This window comes from Globicephala melas, chromosome 17 (assembly GCF_963455315.2).
Source record: "Globicephala melas chromosome 17, mGloMel1.2, whole genome shotgun sequence".
Lineage (NCBI taxonomy): Eukaryota > Metazoa > Chordata > Mammalia > Artiodactyla > Delphinidae > Globicephala > Globicephala melas.
The window spans coordinates 34391180-34411504 of NC_083330.1; the positions used below are offsets into that span (position 1 = coordinate 34391180).

At 37.8% G+C, this 20325-nt stretch overlaps 1 protein-coding gene across 2 annotated transcripts in view; it reads left to right on the forward strand.

Annotated features, from left to right (window-relative positions):
- Positions 1–11346: 11346 nt before the first annotated feature.
- NECAB1 (N-terminal EF-hand calcium binding protein 1) overlaps positions 11347–20325 on the forward strand; it is a 276794-nt gene continuing 267815 nt past the window's right edge. The window contains exons 1-2 of one of the 2 annotated variants that reach the window (XM_060287190.1): positions 11347–11689; positions 18574–18598. In XM_060287190.1, the coding sequence (XP_060143173.1) occupies positions 11591–11689; positions 18574–18598 (124 nt within the window). In that variant the 5' untranslated portion in view covers positions 11347–11590. The remainder of the gene's footprint in view (positions 11690–18573; positions 18599–20325) is intronic. The other variant, XM_030862858.2, reaches the window with a different exon arrangement.

The window sequence follows — 20325 nt, forward strand, 5'->3', positions numbered from 1 at the left end:
AATCTGCAACCTAGGACACTCTACCCAGCAACATTATCATTTAGAATAGGAGAGAGAAAGAATTTCTCAGAGAAACAAAAGCTAAAAGAATACAGCAATACTAAACTTATCCTAAAGTAAATATTGAAAGGTCTTCTCTAAATAGAAAAGAAGTAAGAATCTATAGAGAAAAGAAAAATCACAATTGGGAAATAAATCACTTAAGCTAGTACACAGATTTTAAAGAAATCAAAAAAGTTTTCTGTGAAAGTGATGATTACCAAAATGAACAGCAAAAGGATGAACATGCTGATGTAAAAGAGGACATCAAAATCATAAAGTGTCAGGGAGTAGAGTAAGAAAATGTGTATTTTTTTCCTAGAATGTGGTTAAGCCTATATGACTACCAGTCTGAGGAAAGTAGATATAGGAAGGGGTTAATATGCTTGAAAAACAAGGTAACCACAAATTAAAAACATACAATAGATCCACAAAAACCAAAAAGAAGAGAACATAAGTATAACACAAAAGAAAATAACCAAACTACAAAAGGAAAAACAAAAAGAAAGGGACAAAGAAGAAATATAAAATCAATGGATAAACAAGGTTTAAACTGGCAATAAATACATATCTGTCAATAATTAACTTAAATGTTAATGGACTAAATGCTCCAATAAAAAGACACAGAGTGGCAGACTGGATGAAAAACAAGAATGTACAATATGATGCCTACAAGAGACCCACTTTAGGGCAAAGAACACACATAGATTGAAAGTGAGGGTATGGAAAAAGATGTTTCATGCACATGGAAATGACAAAAAAGTGGAGGTCGCAATACTGACAAAATAGACTTTAAAACAAAGGTAATAAAGAGAGATAAGAAGGACACTGTATGATGATAAAAGGATCAACACAAGATGAGGATTTTATTCTCATCAAAATATATACACCTAATATAGGGGCACCCAAATACATAAAGTAAATACTAAGAGACATAGAGGGAGAAATTGACAGGAATACAGCAATAGTAGGAGACTTCAACACCCCACTCACATCAATGGGCAGACTTTTCTAGACAGAAAATCAATAAGGCAACAGAGATCCTAAACGATACAATAGAACAGTTAGACTTAATTGATATTTTCACAACATTACATCCAAAAAAACCCCCAAGAATACACATTCTTTTTAAGTACACGTGGAACATTCTGTAGGATTGACCACATACTAGGGTACAAGAGAAGCCTCAACAAATTTAAGACTATAGAAATTATCTCAAGCATCTTTTCTGACCACAACAGCATGAAACTAGAAATCAACCACAGAAAGAGAAACAAGAAAAAACTATTACATGGAGACAAAATGACATGCTACTAAAAAACCAATGGGTCAATGATGAAATCAAAGGGGAAATTTAAAAATACCTTGAAACAAATGACAGTGAAAACAGAACCAAACAAAATATATGCGATACAGCAAAAGCAGTTATTAGAGGGAAGTTTATATAGAGGGTGGGGGTGAAGTGGGGAGGCAAACTGATGAGGGACATACAAAAGATGGAAAGGAGATGATAGATGAATTTGCCACCCCCCTTCCTCTGTCCCAGGAGAGTTCCCAGGTACAGTGGGTCTACACAGCCAGACAAGAGAAATCTGGCATGAGCCAGTGACTAGGTGTATTTTCTTGTGAAACTGTGGCCACCTCACTACGTATAATTTTTTTTCTTTCTCCTTCCTTTCCTGCCTGGCTTCCCTTTTCCATCACTTTTGCTGCCTGAGTATTGTAACTGCCAAAAAAGTTTTCCCAAGTAAACTTTGCCTCAGACTCTATTATTAGACAATCTGTGCTAAGACATATTCTTTATGATGTTGTCTGCTCCTTAGAGGGAAGTGCCTAGAAGTAAAAGTACTGGGCTAAAGGGATCAACATTTTAACTTTAATACAAATTGCATAACTACCTTCCACAGAAGTTGAATTAGTTTACCCACCTCATGAAATTAATGCTGATTTCTTTTTGAGGCTGAAAATGATGGACTGTGAAATGAATTCTCTTTTCTCACCTTTAATCTTTTTTGTCTTTTCCTAAAATTAACACTAAAGTCATACTGTTTCTGAAAGAAAATAAGTTCAATAAGTTCAAAAGTTCAATAACTTTAATATGCAGTTCAGCCTGGGGAAAAGTGTTCCATGGTAAACTGCAACATTTTACTTGTTTACCAGTTGTCCTCATGCATTTTTCCCATGAAAGAAACTGATATATAACTCATCTAATTTAAATATTCCTTTTTATATGAGGTACTGATTTGCTGAATTTACTTATTAATTTAATTTATTTATTTCACCAATATCCCATTTTATTTAGTATTCATAACCATTTTCTCTTTTCAAGGTTTGTGTGTTTTCATCAGGTATATATATATATATATATATATATATATATATATATATATATATGAATGAACGTGGCAGTTTTTCATATAATAGATTTTTTCAATAATACTTGCTAAGGCACTATGAAGTGCTGGGTGCTTAATACACAGTGGAAATAAAGCAAGGTAACAGACCTCTGCCTTTTTTGAGTTTACAATCCACAGACACAACAACAGACAGGTTGCACGGTTTGAGTGTCTGCACTGGAAAAGTATTGAGTCATTGAAAGGCTGCCTAAAGCTTCCCAAGGGAAGTGAGCTCTAAACTGAAACCTAAAGAATGAATAGGAGTTGAGGAGGCAAAAGCATGGAAGTGAGGAACTGAAGCAAACTTGTGTGTTTGTGTGTGCACACAAATACATGTGCATGTGTGTGTCTGTAAATGCATGTATAAGTGCATGTGTCTAGAAGGTGGGCTCCTAGGGAGAGATGAAACTGGATTTTTCAGGATCTTGAGAATATCACAAAGGCCACAAATATTGAATCCTAAGGTTAATGGTGGTCACTGAATATTTGTGAGCAGGGAAAAAATTAAGATCATATAATCCAGGATCATTGCTCTGACATTGGTTGAAGCATTAATAGGTGAAGGAAATATGAGAGGTATGGAGTTCCAGAAAGAGGCTCTAGCTCCAGAGGGAGGATGTCCCTGGGGCAAGTTGGGACAGAAATGTATACAAATGTAGGGCTATAGATTCCAGAACTCTTTATGTGTTAGAATTCATAAGCCCTGGTGAATGCCTGGATTTCTGAGGGGTTAGGGAAGGCAAAGATGATTCCCATTCTTCTTTAAAAAGATTAATATTTTCCATCAAAGTGTGTCCTGTTCTTTTGGTTGTACTAACAGGAGCCATGAAGAGATTTATGTAACTGCTTGTTACTTAAATTAATGATTAACTTTTGTTGAGCAACTATTTTGAGCCAGGTATGGGATATTTCATTTAGTCCTCATAATTTTCCATGAGGTAAGTGCTATTATCAGTCCACCTTCAGATGAAGAAAATAGGCTAAATAATTTGCCTAAAGTCACACAGGTCAAAAGTGGAAAAGCCTGTGCATGACCCAGCCTTCTCTACCTCTCTCTCTCTCTCTCTGTCTCAATACCTCACATTATTATGATGACTTCTATTAGCAAAACTGAAAGAGAACCCAATAAAATTAGAAAAATATTTTAAACCTAAAGCAAGTTTTCCCATTGGAAGATGGGTAGTTCATTCAAAAGAATGTTAAAGGCCCAATATCTTAGAAATTGTCAATTAATGTAAGTAGGGCAGAACTTTACAATTACATATCAGTTTTTGTTTTTTCTTCTTTTTGAAGTGTGACTGAAATTGCCAATTTTTAAAGTGTCATTCCTTTAAGCCAAATCCTTCCCATTCCATATTTTTTCTAACAGACAAATTTGAAGCTGGGAAGGAAATTTGAAGGAGGAAGTCACTGCTGTTGTTAAGCTCTGAGAATTTTCCCAAGTATAATTCAGTTTGTAAATTGCTTTCGTAAATTAGACTGTTTAAAAAAATTTTCCTGATATAAATAAAATGGTGTATTTTATATGTTATTTAATAGGATTGAATCTACTTACCTCAAGGATGTACTACAGTCCAAAAGGACTAGTTTTCTTCACAAAAAGTTATAAGAGTTGTATGTTGTGGATTCTGAAACATGTACAAGAAGAATAGCTGTATGATTGGAATATGGTTTCCAACTTTTCTACAGTGAAAAGTAGTTTAATAATTTAAAAATCACTTTCAAACAATTGTTATTGTTTCAAACAACCTTGGCTCATCTACAAACTAGGTAACATATTTCAGTTTGTGGGGCTCTGTTTTGAAGAAATTGTTGAGTAATCAGTCTGTTTTTACATATTTCCTTAATTAGAGGCTAATCTATTTTTAAGGGGAAAAGTCAAATGCATTTTGGAAGCTGCTATCATATGAGGGAGCAACAAAGAGGTGAAAATGCTAAAAAGTGTGAAACCGAGCACTTTTCATCCTCTACATGATTGTGGGCATATGATTACTAGGACAGTGCATGCAAGGTGAAGAGTGGGTACATTCACAGTGTTCACATTCTCTCTTTACACCTCTTTGAGGTTAGTAAAATTCACAGTGTTGCACACTTAATGAAGACCCTACTGTCTGCTGGTTACTGGCTTACTCAACCAGTATGACTGATCACTTCTTTTGCTTCAAGAACAATGCTAAGTGCCGGGAACACAGTGATGAGTAAAAAATTCAGGGTGTGCCCACAAAGTGCTCACAGCCAGATTTATGTCCATTCTCATTAAGCCCACAAAAATCTTACAAAATGGCCATTAAGATTCAGACAGATTAAGTGCCTTGCTCATGACTCCAGAGTTGGATTTGGATCCCCCATTCCCACCCCTACTGCACTACCTAATACTGGTTCCTATGGGTTTAGTGACACATCACCAGGAATTCATTGTGAGATCCCTAAATGTCCATACTTGTAGAGTCTGAATCACAAGGGGATGAAGCCTGTTTCTAGGGCCTGGATAAAACCTTTGGGGCATCTACACAGAGTTGTCAAGTCCTCTTTCCCAGGTCCCTACAAGCCTGAATTTTTAAAATGTATAGATGCTTATTAAAATTATAATTTCCTATATTTTCTGATTGTGAAATGGTAGATAAATTGATCAACGTTTAACCTTTCTCTTTTTGGGGGGTTAAGGTGCCCCTGCTGTGTTTCCCTAAGCACACTCTTAGTCGGCCACTGATGACCCAGCACCAGTCCTGCCCAGATTTAGCAGCTTATGCTTACAAGGTTTCCTTCAGATATTGAGGCCCTTCTGCTTTGCCTCTGTATGTTTTTATCATCAACTCATGTGATTGGATATTATGACAAGGAAGCAACTAAGATCCTTCATTCTTTTAATCTGATTCCTATATTCAGTGTAAGAATCATTTCATCTTTCTTTCTTTTGTTCATTCATTTCACTTTTATTGAGTGCCTGCCATCTGTTTAGCAATTTGCCAGATATAAGATATAAATGAAAAATGCAATTCTTACTCTCTAGCATCTCAGAGTTTAGACAGGCAGGTAGAGAGGATACTAAAAAAAATATTTTTAAAAAAATATAAAAGACATGAAAAATATATATAAGAGTGCTATGGAAAGGAGGAGGGAAAACCAATCCAGCCCTGGGGATTGCTGGGGGCATTGGGAGAGGGAGACTCTTCTGGAGAGGAAATGATGTCTTCTTAAAACCCAGTGTTAGTGGGAATGTAAATTGATACATCCACTATGGAGAACAGTATGGAAGTTCCTTAAAAAACTAAAACTAGAACTACCATATGACCCAGCAATCCCACTACTGGGCATATACCCTGAGAAAAACATAATTCCAAAAGAGACATGTACCACAATGTTCACTGCAGCAGTATTTACAATACCCAGAACATGGTAACAACCTAAATGTCCATTGACAGATGAATGGATAAAGAAGAAGTGGCACATATATACAGTGGAATATTACTCATCCATAAAAAGAAACAAAACTGAACTATTTGTAGTGAGGTAGATGGACCTAGAGTCTGTCATACAGAGTTAAGTAAGTCAGAAAGAGTTAAAAAACACCATATGCTAACACACAAAATAAGGTTCCGAAGAACCTAAGGGCAGGACAGGAATAAAAATTCAGTCGTAGAGAATGGACTTGAGGACACGGGGAGGGGGAAGGGTAAGCTGGGACAAAGTGAGAGAGTAGCATTGACATATATACACTACCAAACGTAAAATAGGTAGCTAGTGGGAAGCAGCTGAATCACACAGGGAGATCAACTCCGTGGTTCTTTGTGACCACCTAGAGGGGTGGGTGAGGGAGGGTGGGAGGGGGATGCAAGAGGGAGGGAATATGGGGATATATGTATACATATAGCTGATTCACTTTGTTATACAGCAGAAACTAACACAACATTGTTATACTCCAATAACGGTGTTAAAAAAGAAAAACCCATTAAGTAATGAACAGGCCAGTTAAGGAAAACTGTATTCTAGACAGAGAATGCCAAGGCAACAGCCCAGGAGCATAGGATAATGGCTATTTTTTGGCCCAATGGCACTTACTACTCTCAAGTCCTAATTTTGTGATCTACAGTTACATAAATGGTCATGCAGAATAGGTGCTAATGGGGAGCTGTGCCATCCTCTGTCTTCTCTCAGCATTTACTGCAAGCCTCTGGTGATACTCTTGTCTCACTGTATTAAAGTTATCTATTAAAATAATGTCTCTTTAAGTCACACATGTTCTGCAAGAGCGAGGACCAGTCTTTTTCATCATTTCCTCAGCTATGCGTGTCAGTTGGTGGCATGAAGCAGACACTTAACAGATATCCAAATAGAATTAATTTTTCTAACAAATTTTTTCCCCAATGACTTACCAAACCGTTCTCTTTAACAAGAAAAATTTAGATTGAACTTATCAGAGTTAAAGCATCAAAAACTAACTCTCACTAACTTTTCAGAGTTTTCTAACTAACTTTTCCATGGTGTAGCTACCACAAAAAATGGAGGTTCCTGCAAAAATTAAAAATAGAACTACCATATGATCTAGCCATCCGACTTCTGGGTATATATCCAAAGAAATGAAAACAGGATCTTGAAGAGATACTTTCATCCACATGTCCATTGCAGCATTATTCACAATAGCCAAGATATGGAAACAGCCTAAGTGTCCACTGATGGAAGAATGAATAAAGAAGATGTGGTTTATATATATAATTTAATATTATTCAGCCATGAGAAAGAAGGAAATCCTGCTGCTTGTGACAATATAAATGGACCTTGAGGGCATTATGCTGAGTGAAATAAGCCAAACAGAGAAAGACAAATATTCTGTATTTTGGATGGATACCAAGTCACTCAGAAAGTTGATAGGAAGGCTGGAGATTAAGCTTGGAGGACAAGACTGCTGAAATCACAGCCAAAGATCCCCTATTATACCAGTTAACTTGTCTTCAGGGGCTCCATTGGCTTTGTGGCCATTTGACACTACACTGCTTTTGCTCACTGATACTGTTTCCTTTCATGTACCTTGATACAGATTTAAAGTCCCAAGTGAAACATCCTAGATCTCAGACTCTGCTCCAGCTGCCAGTGGAAAGGGAGAGGGACCATCTTCCCTCCTTGGAAGAGGTGAGTCCTGCCCCTGAACAGGATCCATACCATGGAACAGGTGCCTAGATGAGGACGACGGTTTGATCTTAGGCTGCCTAAGCAACAAAAATGTCCACCAATCTGACTGAAAGGTTTCTGAGTCATCGTTCCAAAGGATGGCCTTCTGTAAAATTTTTAAAATATAAATAAGATAGATTCCTGGTTGTCTGAAATGGTTTAGATAATAGTTCCTCCATGAAGCAGAGACAGATTGAAATACAATACATCCTCACATGGCTATCATCTCCTGAAATGCTAGAAATACCTTTGTGTCAAAGTCTTATTAGAAGCCCAAGAGCTGGAATTTAGAATGACATTCCTCTCCACCCACTCCGCCCCGCCAACCCCCCAACCATGATTTTGCTACAAGAAGGTGGTCAGAAGATGCATTTCCTCTCTCAAGTTGGTTGTCTTTTGTTTGTGACTGATACTATACACAGTGAAGCATCTGTGTTTCACAAAAATAATGTGTGAAAACAGTTTTCAAAAATGCACACTGTGTGTATAAAAAGAAAACCAAAAGTATGGTTACAACTTTGTAGTGCCTATTGGATTTGTCGGTGAATGGAAATCTAATTGCTATCCATTTCTACTGAAGCCTTCTATGAACATTACATTTCCATTAAATAGAGAACTCAGGTATAGCAATATGGTGTTCATGTTGAAATAGTAAAAATCATTACTGACTAGTTGTTTAAAAATTTATACTTCCTCTTGACAAATGGTTAGAGGAAATAACAGAAAATATCATTCATGTCAGCAAAGGTAAAAGGAACATATTTTCTGAAATGTTACAAATAGCTCCCTGGTTTTGAATGATGACTACAAATTATTCTCCTATTCTTCATTTATAATCACAGAAACTCTTCTTCAACACCTGCTGTTATTACCATGGGATTGGCATAAAAATATTATCACTTGCAGGGCTGAATTTAAGGACTGAGGGACCCACAGCTTGGGTTAGAGGGATCAGACCTAAACTGCACTTGTTGCAGAAAAATCTATTCAACACTCCATCCAACGGCAAGAACAAATAATATTGTATTTTTATAAACTTAGTAACAATGTTCATGATTAGTTCCCCTCCTCCTTCTCCTTCTGGTTTTTCTTCTTCAGTGATGTGAATGACCAGTATCCTTTTGATGAGTTGGTCAGTCCGTTTTTTAATGATTTTGTATTTTCTTTTGATGAATATTTGTCAAAAGAAAGGAGCAGTTCAGATAATGAGATTTACAGTTAATAAGCTAAAATCACAAAATGATGTTAGATTAATATTTCTAAAGTACAGCTCTAATCAATATCTGCCCTTAGTCTAAAGTCTTTCACGTCTCTATCTAATTAAGTGTAGAGTTCTGGACTTCAAATGTCTTCAAGCCTGTCTTCTGAAATTTTATTCTGTCCTGTATGTATAGTACAGATCAGTTCAGTGGTTCTTAATCTTGGCTGTACATCATAATCACCTGGGAAGCTTTTCTTTTTCAAACACTGATGCCCAGGTGCAGCTGCGTGCTAATTGAATATGAACCTGGAGATGAAGCTCAGGCATCAATTTGTTTTTTCTGTTTTTTTTTTTAAGGCTCCTTATTTTTGTTATCTATTGTCACAAAACAAACCCATACCAAGACTTATTTGTATAAAACAGTAACCATTTTATTATGCTCCTGAATTCTGTGGGTTAAGAATTTAGATAAGGCATGGCACTGATGGTGTGTCTCTGCTCTACGATATTTGAGATCCTGGCTGAGACAACAAAAATGGCTAGGTGTGTCTCAAACAGCTATGTGCTGGAATCATCTAGAGGCTTCTTTATTCACTTTTCTGCCACTTAGGCTGAGATGACTCAAAGGCTGAGTTCAGATAGTACTGTCAGTCAGGGTGTCTACTCTGCTCCTCCATACAGCTTGGGCTTCCTCAAAGCATGGTGGCTCAAGGTAGTTGGATTTCCTATAGGAATCCCAGGACTCCAGGAGCAAATATTCCACTGAAAAAGGTGGCATTGTGATGCTTTCTATATACCTAGACTCAGAAAGCATAGCATCACTTTTGCTGCATTTTATTCATTGAAGCAGTCACAATCCTTCAGATTCAAGGGGAGGGGACTTACGTCTCTACAGGAAGAGTGTCAATGAAATTGTGGCCATAACAAAAGTTGCCATACACCCCCTGGTAATTCCAATGTACAGCCAAAGTTGAGAAGAGCTGGATCCATTTCTTGCAAATACTGATCTACAGAGCAGGGCTGGGACTTGGGTGAGGCGAATGAGATACCTAGGGTGCAAAGGCAGTCACTCTCAGGATCATGCAAGTGCAGGGTAACACCTCCTTACATTTTGTGCCCAAGGCCATTTATCGGTCTCACACTAGTCTTGCCCCTGCTACAGAGCACCAGTGTATGAATCATGGGTGAAAGAAGGACTTAGATTCTTGGGTCTCATACTTTGATATTCTGATTCAGGAAGCCTGTGATGTAGACTGGGATTCTGTATGTTTTCAGAGATTCCAGTAGACTAATTACAGATTTCCATGTACTTTCCTGGGTGTCATGCCTTTGCTCATGATGTTCCCTCTACCTGGAATGACCTTTCCTTCTATTTCTATCAACTATAGAATATCTACCAATTTTTAAGATTTAAGATCAGGAGTATTTCAAATACTACCTCTTTTATCGGGCCTCTCTTGGTCCCATAAGCTAAATTATAAACTGTTCCTCCTAAGAAACCCGTAGCACTTTTTTATATGCCTTAAGGAACTCACATTTTGTCCTGGTAGTTTGTGAACTTGTCTTATAGAAAAAACATGTTCTCTTTTCTTGGAGGCCACCAAACGGAGATCTGGATCCACCCCATCAATTCTCACAGGCAGAGTCTTGTTTGAAAAAAAGTGCTATTTTCTTTGACTCATCTTGCTCTGAGACAGTTCAACTTTGTAACCCACACAGCAACTGGTATGTACTGTGCACATTTTAGAAGCACAGTAGATATCTATCCTGATGGAAGGTGAGATTACCATTTTTGCAGACCTCAAATGTTGAATAATTGCCCTCGTTTACATTCTTAAGCATAGATAGGTATTGCATCCTTTATTGTGACTTCACCTTTGGAAAACTTGCTTGAACATTACCTGACAATCTTTTCCCCAGAGAACTTTTTTTTTTTTTTTGATGCTCACTGTATGCAGAGTCCATACCCTTGACCATGGCACTACCAAATTTAAGCCACAGAACCCTTTGAGGTAAGCACTGCTATTGTGATTCATTTTCCTGATGAGGAAAACCGAGGCTAAATGATTTAGTAACTTGCTAGATCGCAAAATGACAAATTAACCAGGGCAGGTTCTGAACCTGGGCATCCAAGATTCCAAAAATGTGTGATTTTATCCTCACACTAATCCAGCCCCTCTTTGGTTGGTGGTATCCATTTACCGGTCTTTAGGGAGGGTAGGAAAGACAGGTGCACTTGTTCAAAAGCAAAGTTGGCAAAACCTCTTGGAATCTCTCAACTCATACGGTTTCTACCCGGGGTGAGCTTAGGGGCGTCCTTACTTTGTGCTCTTGCTTCTCAAGACACCTTTCCATCTGTTCCCCCTCTCTGTCTGGGCTACCTCCTTTCTCGCTGCATGTGGGACTGTTATGGAGTGGGCAGATACCTCAGTGTTACATTCAGCCAAGGCCGATGGCGGCGCAGGAAGCGGGGGACGGTCATAGTCCACTCCCCCACAAAGTGGAGCAGCGCTTTGCTACGTGCAGGGATGAGACTGATCCAGTCGCTGCAGCCAAGGGAAGTGGGGGAGGCGCGAGTCGGAGCGCGTGGGAGCGCTGGGGGACAGAGGTAAGGAGGGGGAGAGCGAGCCAGAGAGAGACAGGAGTGAGGCTCGCCGGGAAGCGAACACCAGCTCTGGATCCCGAGCCCAGCAGCAGGCGGGGCAGAGACGGCAGTGCGGCATCCTTTGCCTGAGTCTGTGCAGCCGCCGAGCTCCACTCCCGCTCCCGGCCATCAGGGCTCCCAAGAATGGAGGATTCCCGGGAGACGTCGCCGTCCTCCAACAACTCCTCGGAAGAGCTCAGCTCTGAGCTGCAGCTGTCAAAGGGCATGTCGATCTTCCTCGAAGTAAGTACAGAGGGAAGGTGTTAGATCAGTGCCCCTCCCCGCCCCCACCCACCGCCGTCGTCTTTTTTCTTACTCGGGAGGAGGCGTGTCGGCCCAGGAGCTGATCAGCCAGTGTTTTGCCCCCAGAACACCGGAGAGAACTACCTTCTACTTCGCTTCCCTCTCTCCCTGGTAAACCACCCAGTTAAATGCTGGAGAAATGACCACCACTCAACTTGTAAAAACGGCTGTCCCAGACCTAAAACCTGGGGCTTAACAACCCTTAATAAATTCCCAAAGTTAAATTTCTCAACAGCCTGGATTCCAATAGGGACTAGGTTTGTAAATACAACAGTCTCCATAGGGGTGGGGGGAGTTGTCCCAACTCATCTCTAATGTGCTCTGTTTGCAGCACCCACCTCGCAGATTCTCTGTGGTGACCAAGGGAATCGGTAGAAGTGGCAATGCCTCACCTCCTCCTCCAGCCCCCTAGAAAACACTTTGAAAACATATTTGTTTTTCATTTTTACCAGCGGTGGCCAAGATCTCTTTCATAATGATCCTTTTTTCACTGCCATATCCTATTTTTCCGTTTTCCTGCTCTGTTATTGGCCTTCTGTACCTCTCCAAGTTGTAATTACTGTCATTATCTTCATCAATTCAAGCATTTAGCTGTTCTTCTTTTGGTCCTCTCCCTGGCTTCGGTATTGATTCTCTTCCTCCATTTCTCTGCTGTTGATCAGTTTTGTTCATTCTTTATTTCCCTTTCTCTGATATTTTTCTGCCTCCATGCTATGGTTTCTATCTCTATAGCAGTTTTATTTCTTATTTGTTTCTCGATTTTGCTTTACTCTCCTTCCTGCTGGTCTCTATATTTCTCACCCTTTTGTTCAGCTCTTTTCTCTGCCTTTAGGTTTTGTGGTTTTCCTATCCCTCAGTTTCCTGCGGGGCACCCAGCTCTCTCAGCGCCTCAGTTGTCACATTCATGCTGTCCCCTGAGGTAGTTTCTGGCTCAGTGGGGACAATTCTGGCATGATAAAAGATGGGCAAAGGGCATTGAAGAGTGATTCGTGCTCTTTCCTCTAACCTTCTCTGAGTTATCATTTCTTATTAAAATCAAGGTGGGGGGGCCAGAGGCCAAATACATTTATTTATTTGTGGAGCAATGAAAATATGAGGAAACCAAATTATTAGTATCATGATGGTGAAGTAGAAATGATGAATATAAGGGAGAGGAGGCAAGGAGCCCTCCCAAGTTTATTTTGAATGGATTAGCTTGAATTTTTTAATTGGGAGAGAAACCCCTATCAATAATTAAACCTAGTGTAAGGCAAAAATATAGATAAGGTTCAACTTTGTTGAACCTAGCAGCCTTCTCTTCTAATCACCATGCAACTGCAATTGGGGATACAGGCATTCTGGGCAGGCCATCTTCTTCCCACCAATACACATGTGGGATTCCAATTTCTTCCACTCAATAAGATTGTTAATACCTCATTCTTAATGAGGTATTAACAATACTAATGAGCACTCATCTCTGCTTAGTTTGGGTCAATCAGATGATGTTATTGGTGCTAATGGTTAAACTGGCTGATATTATTCCTTTTAAGTCTTGCCATTCAAGGCAAAAAAGCCTCTGAGGAACTAAGCAGATAGAAGGAGGAGGCACACAGCACACCAGAGAAGGAAATCCTCAGGGCCAGAGAGTCAGGACCCCTGAAAATCATCTCAGTTATAAGTTTGATGGCTAAACTGCCATGAAGTTGATTCAGAGAGAGAAAGAGGGGCTTCCATTCATTCTGAGCTGATCTTCAGCCTGTCCCCAAAGGATAACAAGTGCTTCCCTAAGACTTTTTTATTTTTCTGGAAAAAAGTGTATTTAATTTATTTAATTAATTAATTTATTATTTATTTATTTTTCTTCCAGTTTTATTAAGATATTATTGACTTACAGCACTATATAAGTTTAAGGTGTACAGCATAATGTACACCTTAATATATCCATAATGTGCACTTACGTACATCATGAAATGATTACCTCAATAAGTTTAGTGAACATCCATCATCTCGTATAGATACAAAATTTTAAAAATAGAAAGAAATTTTTCCTTGTGATGAAAACTCTTAGGATTTACTCTTTTAACAACTTTCGCATATAACATGTTGATTATATTTATCATGTTGTTCATCATATTCCTAGTACTTATGTATCTTATAACTGGAAATTTGTACCTTTTGACCACCTCTTCCAATTTCTTCTCCTCCACCCCTGCCTCTGGTGACCACAAATGTGACCTCTTTTTCTATGAATTTGTTTGTTTGTCTGTTTTTTAATATAGTTGACTTATACCACTATGTTAGTTCCTATTTAACAACACAGTGAACTGACATTTCCATACATTTCAAAATGATCACCATGATAAGTCTAGTTAAGATCTGTCATACAAAGATATTACATAGTTATTGACTATTTCCCCACATTGTAGATTTCATACCTGTGACTCATTTATTTTGCAACTGAACGTTTGTACCTCTTAAACTCCCTTAGTTATTTTTCTTTCCCCCACCCCTCTCTCCTCTGTCAATCACCTTTTTGTTCTCTGTATCTATAACTGTTTCTCTTTTGTTATGCTTGATCATTTGTTTTGTTTTATAGATTCTACATATAAGTGATATCATACAGCATTAATCTTTCTCTGCCTGACATATTTCACTTAGCATAATACCCTCTAGGTCCATCCACTTGTCACAAATGGCAAGATTTCATTCTTTTTTTATGGCATATGTTTTTATATTGCATATATATACCACTTCTTCTTTATCTATTCATCTATTAATGGCCACTTAGGTTGGTTCCACATGTTGGCTATTGTAAATAATGCTGCAATGAACATAAGGGGGCATATATCTTTTCTAATTAGTGTTTTCTTTTTCTTCAGATAAATACACAGGAGTAGAATTTCTGGATCATACGATAGTTCTATTTTTAATTTTTTGAGGAATCTTCATACTGTTTTCCATAGTGGCTGCACCAATTTACATTGTCACCAATAGTGCATGAGGGTTCCCTTTTCTCCACATCCTCTCCAATACTTGTATTTGTTGTCTTTTTTGATAATAGCCATCCTAACAGGTGTGAGGTGATATTTCATGGTGGTATTGATTTGCATTTCCCTGATGATGAGTGATGTTAAGCATCTTTCCATGTGCCTGTTGATCACCTATATGTCTTCCTCGGAAAAAAGTCTATTAAGATCTCCTGCCCAGTTTTTAATTGGGTAATTGGTTTTTTGGTGTTGAGTTGTACAACTTCCTTGTATATTTTGCATATTAACCCCTTATCAGATGTGTCATTTGCAAATATCTTCTCCCATTCAGTAGATGGAGCTTTTGTTTGTCGATAGTTTCCTTCACAGTGCAAAAGCTTTTAAGTGTGTAGTACCATTTGTTTACTTTTGCTTTTGTTTCCCTTTACTGAGTAGACATATTCAAAAAAATATTACTAATAGTGATGTTAAAGTGTGTACTGCCTATATTATCTTCTAGAATTTATATAGTTTCAGTCTTACATTTAAGCCTTTAATTCATTTTGAATTTATTTTTGTGCATGATATGAAAGAATAGTCCAGTTTGATTCTTTTGTATGTAGCTGTTCAGTTTTCTCAACACTATTTTTTTTTTTTTTTGGCCGCATCATGCAGCTTGTGGGATCTTATTTCCCTGACCAGGGATCAAACCCGGGCCCCAGAAGTGAAAGAACTGAGTTTTAACCACTAGACCACCAGGGAATTCCCTTCAACACCATTTATTGAATAGGCTTTTTCCTCATATATATTCTTGCCTCCTTTGTGGTAGATTAATTGGCCATATAAGTGTGGGTTTATTTCTAGACTCTATTCTTTCCATTGATCTATGTGTTTGTTTTTGTGCCAGTACAATACTGTTTTGATTACTGTGCCTTTGCAGTATAGTTTAAAATCAGGAAGCATGATACCTCCAGCTTTGTTCTTTCTCAAGATTGTTTTGGTTATTTGTGGTCTTTTATGTTTCCATACAAATTTTAGAATTATTGTTTCTAGTTCCGTGAATGCCATTGATATTTTGATAGGGATTACACTGAATCTGTAGATTACCTTTGGTTTTAACAATATTAATTGTTAATATTGTTAATATTAATTGTTAACATTTTAACAATATTAATTTTCTAATCCATAAACATGGTATATCTTTTCATTTGTTTATGTTGTCCTCAATTTCTTTTATCAGTGTTTTATAGTTTTCTGAGTACAGGTTTCTTACCTCCTTAGGTTTATTCCTAGGTAATTTATTCTTTTTGATGTCATTGTAAATGGGACTGTTTTCTTACCTTCTCTTTTAGATAGTTCACTGTTAGTGTATAGATATGCAACAGATTTCTATATATTAATTTTGTATCCTGGAACTTTGCCAAACCCATAATGAGTTCTAGTAGTTTTTTTGTGATATATTTAGGATTTCCTATATATAATATCATGTCATCTGTGAACAATGACAATTTTACTTCTTCCTTTTTTGTGTCAGCCTGCTGGTGGGCAGGACCAGGGCCCAGGGTGTCCTGGGGTTGGTGCTAGCCTGCTGGTGCATGGGGTTGGTGGACACTTAGGTCACTTCCATATCTTGGGAATTGTAAATAATGCTTCTATGAACATTGAGCTGCATGTATCTTTTTTAATTAGTGTTTTTGTTTTTTTCAGATATATACCCAGGAGTGGAATTGCTGGGTTATATGGTAGTTCTACTTTTAGTTTTTTGAGAAATCTCCATTACTATTTTCCACAGTGGCTGCACCAATTAATATTCCCACCAACAGTATACAAGTGTTCCCTTTTCTCCATATCCTTGCTAGTATTTTTTATTTGTGTCCTTTTGCATAATAGCCATTCTGATCGGTGATATCTCATTGTAGTTTTGATTTGCATTTCCTTGATGATTAACAATGTTGAGTATTCTTTCATGTGCCTGTTGGCCATCTGCATTTCCTCTTTGGAATAATGTCTATTCAGCTCTTCTGCCCATTTTTAATTTTTTTTTTTTGATGTTGAGTTGTATGAGCTGTTTATATATATTGGTATAAATCTTTTATCAGTCATATCATTTGCAAATATTTTCTCCCAGTGAGTATTGTCTTTGCAATATGGTAAAGGGACATTTTCTTTGGTACTGTGTATAACATAGCTGTGTATTATATTATCCAGATTTTTTTTCTAGCAGTATACAGTATCATTTAGGGCTAATTTGATTGCTGTTAACAGAAAAAAATAACCCAAACTATTTTAAGATTTTAAAAAATAACAATTTATTGACTCTTGTAATGAAAAGCAGAAATCATCTTTTCAGGATGGCTTGATCAGGGGCTCAGAGAGTGTCATCAAGATCCAGTTTCTCTCAGCCTCTGGATACTCCTTTCTTGAATGTTAGTTATTTCCAGGTTGTATATTATATTAACTTCCTAGGGCTTTTATAATAAAGTACTAAACAAATGGTGGTTTAAACAACAAAATTTACTCTCTCAGTTCTGGATGTTAGAGGGGTGAAATCAAGGTGTGGGTAGGACCATACTCCCTTTGAAGGCTCTAGGGGAGAATCTGTTCCATGCCTGTCTCCTAGCTTCTAGTGGTGACCATCAGCCCTTGGCATTCCTTGGCTTGCAGCTGTATCACTCCAATATCTGCCCCTGTTATCACATAGCCTTCTTCTTTGTGCCTCTGCATCTCTGAATTGCTCTCCTTATAAAGTCACCAACCATTGGATTTAGGGTCCAATCCAGTAAGGTCTTAGTTTGATTACAACAAAGACTGTATTTCCAAACAAGGTCACATTCACAGTTACTAGGGATTAGGACTTCAACATTTGTTTTGGGGCAATACAGTTCAACCCGTGACATATACAATTATAACAAAGCAGCTCCTTACCTATATTTTCCTAGGTTCAAAGTCAACAGAAGATAAAGTGTTTCTCTCTTGACAACTCAAGGAAATCCATGGCTTCATTGGCTTTATTGTGCTAATGCCTGAGTAATCACTGTAGCCAGAGGAGTATGACACTCTGTTTACTAGGCTTGAGTACTCTGCCCAACCCTGGAACACATGGTCCAAGACTGGAGGAAAGATTGGTTTCCCAGAAGAAAATTAGAAATCTTTACTAAAGATACTGGATGGTCAAGCAGTTCATATTTATCAAAGACAATTTAAGATAGTCTCAGATAATAAATTAACTCATAAAAGTAAGATATACTATAGACGCAAGAGCTCTTATTTATCCACAATTTATTATTTTTGTTCCTGTTTATTCCCCGTGTTATTATATGATTGACTTATATTAAATAGCACATATTTAAAGTGAAAGGTTGATGCATTTTCACATATTTATATATATGTGAAACTTTTACCACAATCAAGAAAATAAATATATCTACCATCCTAAAAAGTTTCCTCATGCCCTCTTGCAATCCAGCCCTCTCTGCCCTTGCATTCCTACACAACCCTTAATCTGCTTTCTGTTACTATTTGTATTTTCTAGAATTTTATATAAATGGAATAATATATCTTCTTTTGTGTCTAGGTTTTTTACTCAGCATAATTACTTTGAGATCTATCCAAGTTATTGTATGCATCAAGAGCTCATTCCTTTTTATTGCTCAGGAGTATTCATTGTATGGATACACCATGACTTGTTTGTCCATTCACTTGTTTATGGACATTAGGATATTTTTAATTTTTTACTATTGTAAAGAAATATTTCAACTGGGAAAACTTTATTTTAAATTGGAATTTCTTTCATTTAATAATGGTAAATTATGTGGGAGTATAATGTTTCCTGCAATACTTACAAAAATGGTGATAAAATGTTTCCTTTTTCTTTTCCAGATACTGAGGAGAGCAGACAAAAATGGTAAGAGCAAAAGTCTACAGTTTTTACTTATTAATCTCTTACTGTTTAGATCACTTTACATAGAATAATATGGAAGAGAGAGGGGAACACAAGAAATTGACACATAAAATGTCAGTTTCTTGTACCAGTAAGAGTTTAAGAAGAGTTCATGGCTCCAGTTTAGGCGAGTTCATCAGAAGTTGACAGAGGTATCTGCATTTGACAGGAAGATGGAATTTATGCCTTTGAAGTGAGGAGCCATCATACTTGGGCTCTAGCTTTCCCTTTTGTGTTGTGCTTTAAACTAATTTTAAAGTAATAATAGCTTCTATTTGTTGAGTATCTACTGGGGTAAGTGCTTTGCATTCATTGTTTCTTAGAGTTATCAAATATAGATCTGAGACTTGAACTTTAGTCTGTGTGACACCAAAGTCCAGGCTCTCAACATTGAATTTTATAGTGGACTTGGGGCTAATACACTCTAAGATGGTTACCTGGAACTATGTATTACAGACTTATCTCTACTCCATGGCTCTTGAGCATAGCTCTCCTAGTCGAATTGTATGCACTGTGAGTGATAATCTATAGAGGCAGACAAGTAGCAGAAACCAGAAGGAAAAATTGTTTTGTCAAAAGAACTAAAGTTGAAATGACGCCTGCACAAAGTCCAATTATAAGCTGTCATAAGCAATATCTTTTGAATCCTTCATTCCACTATAAATTTTGTTCCACAGAATACCAAATCAGAGATTATTGAATTTATTCTGCTGCTGTAGTATAAGTACATAACAGAGCTATACTCTTGACAAGAGTTTCTTGACAAATTTAGGGTTCAAAAAGTCCTTTTCTTGAATCCAGTTCTTATATATGGGGAGAAATTACAGGCAGAATCTAGATCTGACAGACATGTGTTGTAGTCTAGTTGCCCATTAAGCTGCCAGATCAAGGAAAGCTTGACTGGCACTCAACACCTTGCCACACAACAGAAAAGATATAAATCTAAGGAGCAATAAAATAGTGCCCCAAATCCTGATAATATTTAATTGTGCCTACCCAATTAAATGTTTTCTCAAACTATGTTGCAGTCAAAGGGTTTTTTTTTTTTTTCACTTGAACCACTTGATTAATTTTTAAGACAGACATAATGATGCTATCATCTTGTCTCCTCATTCTACTCATTGGCCTATGCTTGATATCTAGCTCCAGTGATGCTGAAAGCACAACTGAGTAGTCCATTTGTCTCCATGCTACCTGCCTCTACTTTGGCAGCCATTTTCAACTCAGAAATACCTTGTCTCCCTCTCTACCTAAGATCCTAATTCTCTCGAGGCTACACTTTCCTTTCCTTGGACCCCAGTGCTCTGATAGAGGGTCAGTATTACCTTTGTACCTATCACTTTTCTTTCCATCAAAACTTACCTCCTTGGCAGCCCACTATCATAACCCATGATATGGGTTATGCACACAATTTAACATAATTTCATATGTTATGCCACGTAGAGTGGTCATTGGCACTGGCAACCCCATGTGGTCCCATTCAGTTCCATGTTTCCTCACCTGTCTCATCCCCCCCATATGATACCTCTACCCTTCTTGTTCCCTTTCCTAGTGCCCAATCCCAACGTGTTGTCAAAGCTACCTGTCCTTCTGCTCTTGTTCCCACAATCTTCACCATGCATCCTCCTCTGCAGCCCTCTGAAGCACTTGGGGCTCCACGTGCCACACTTCTGTGGTGTTGTCCCTGCTTT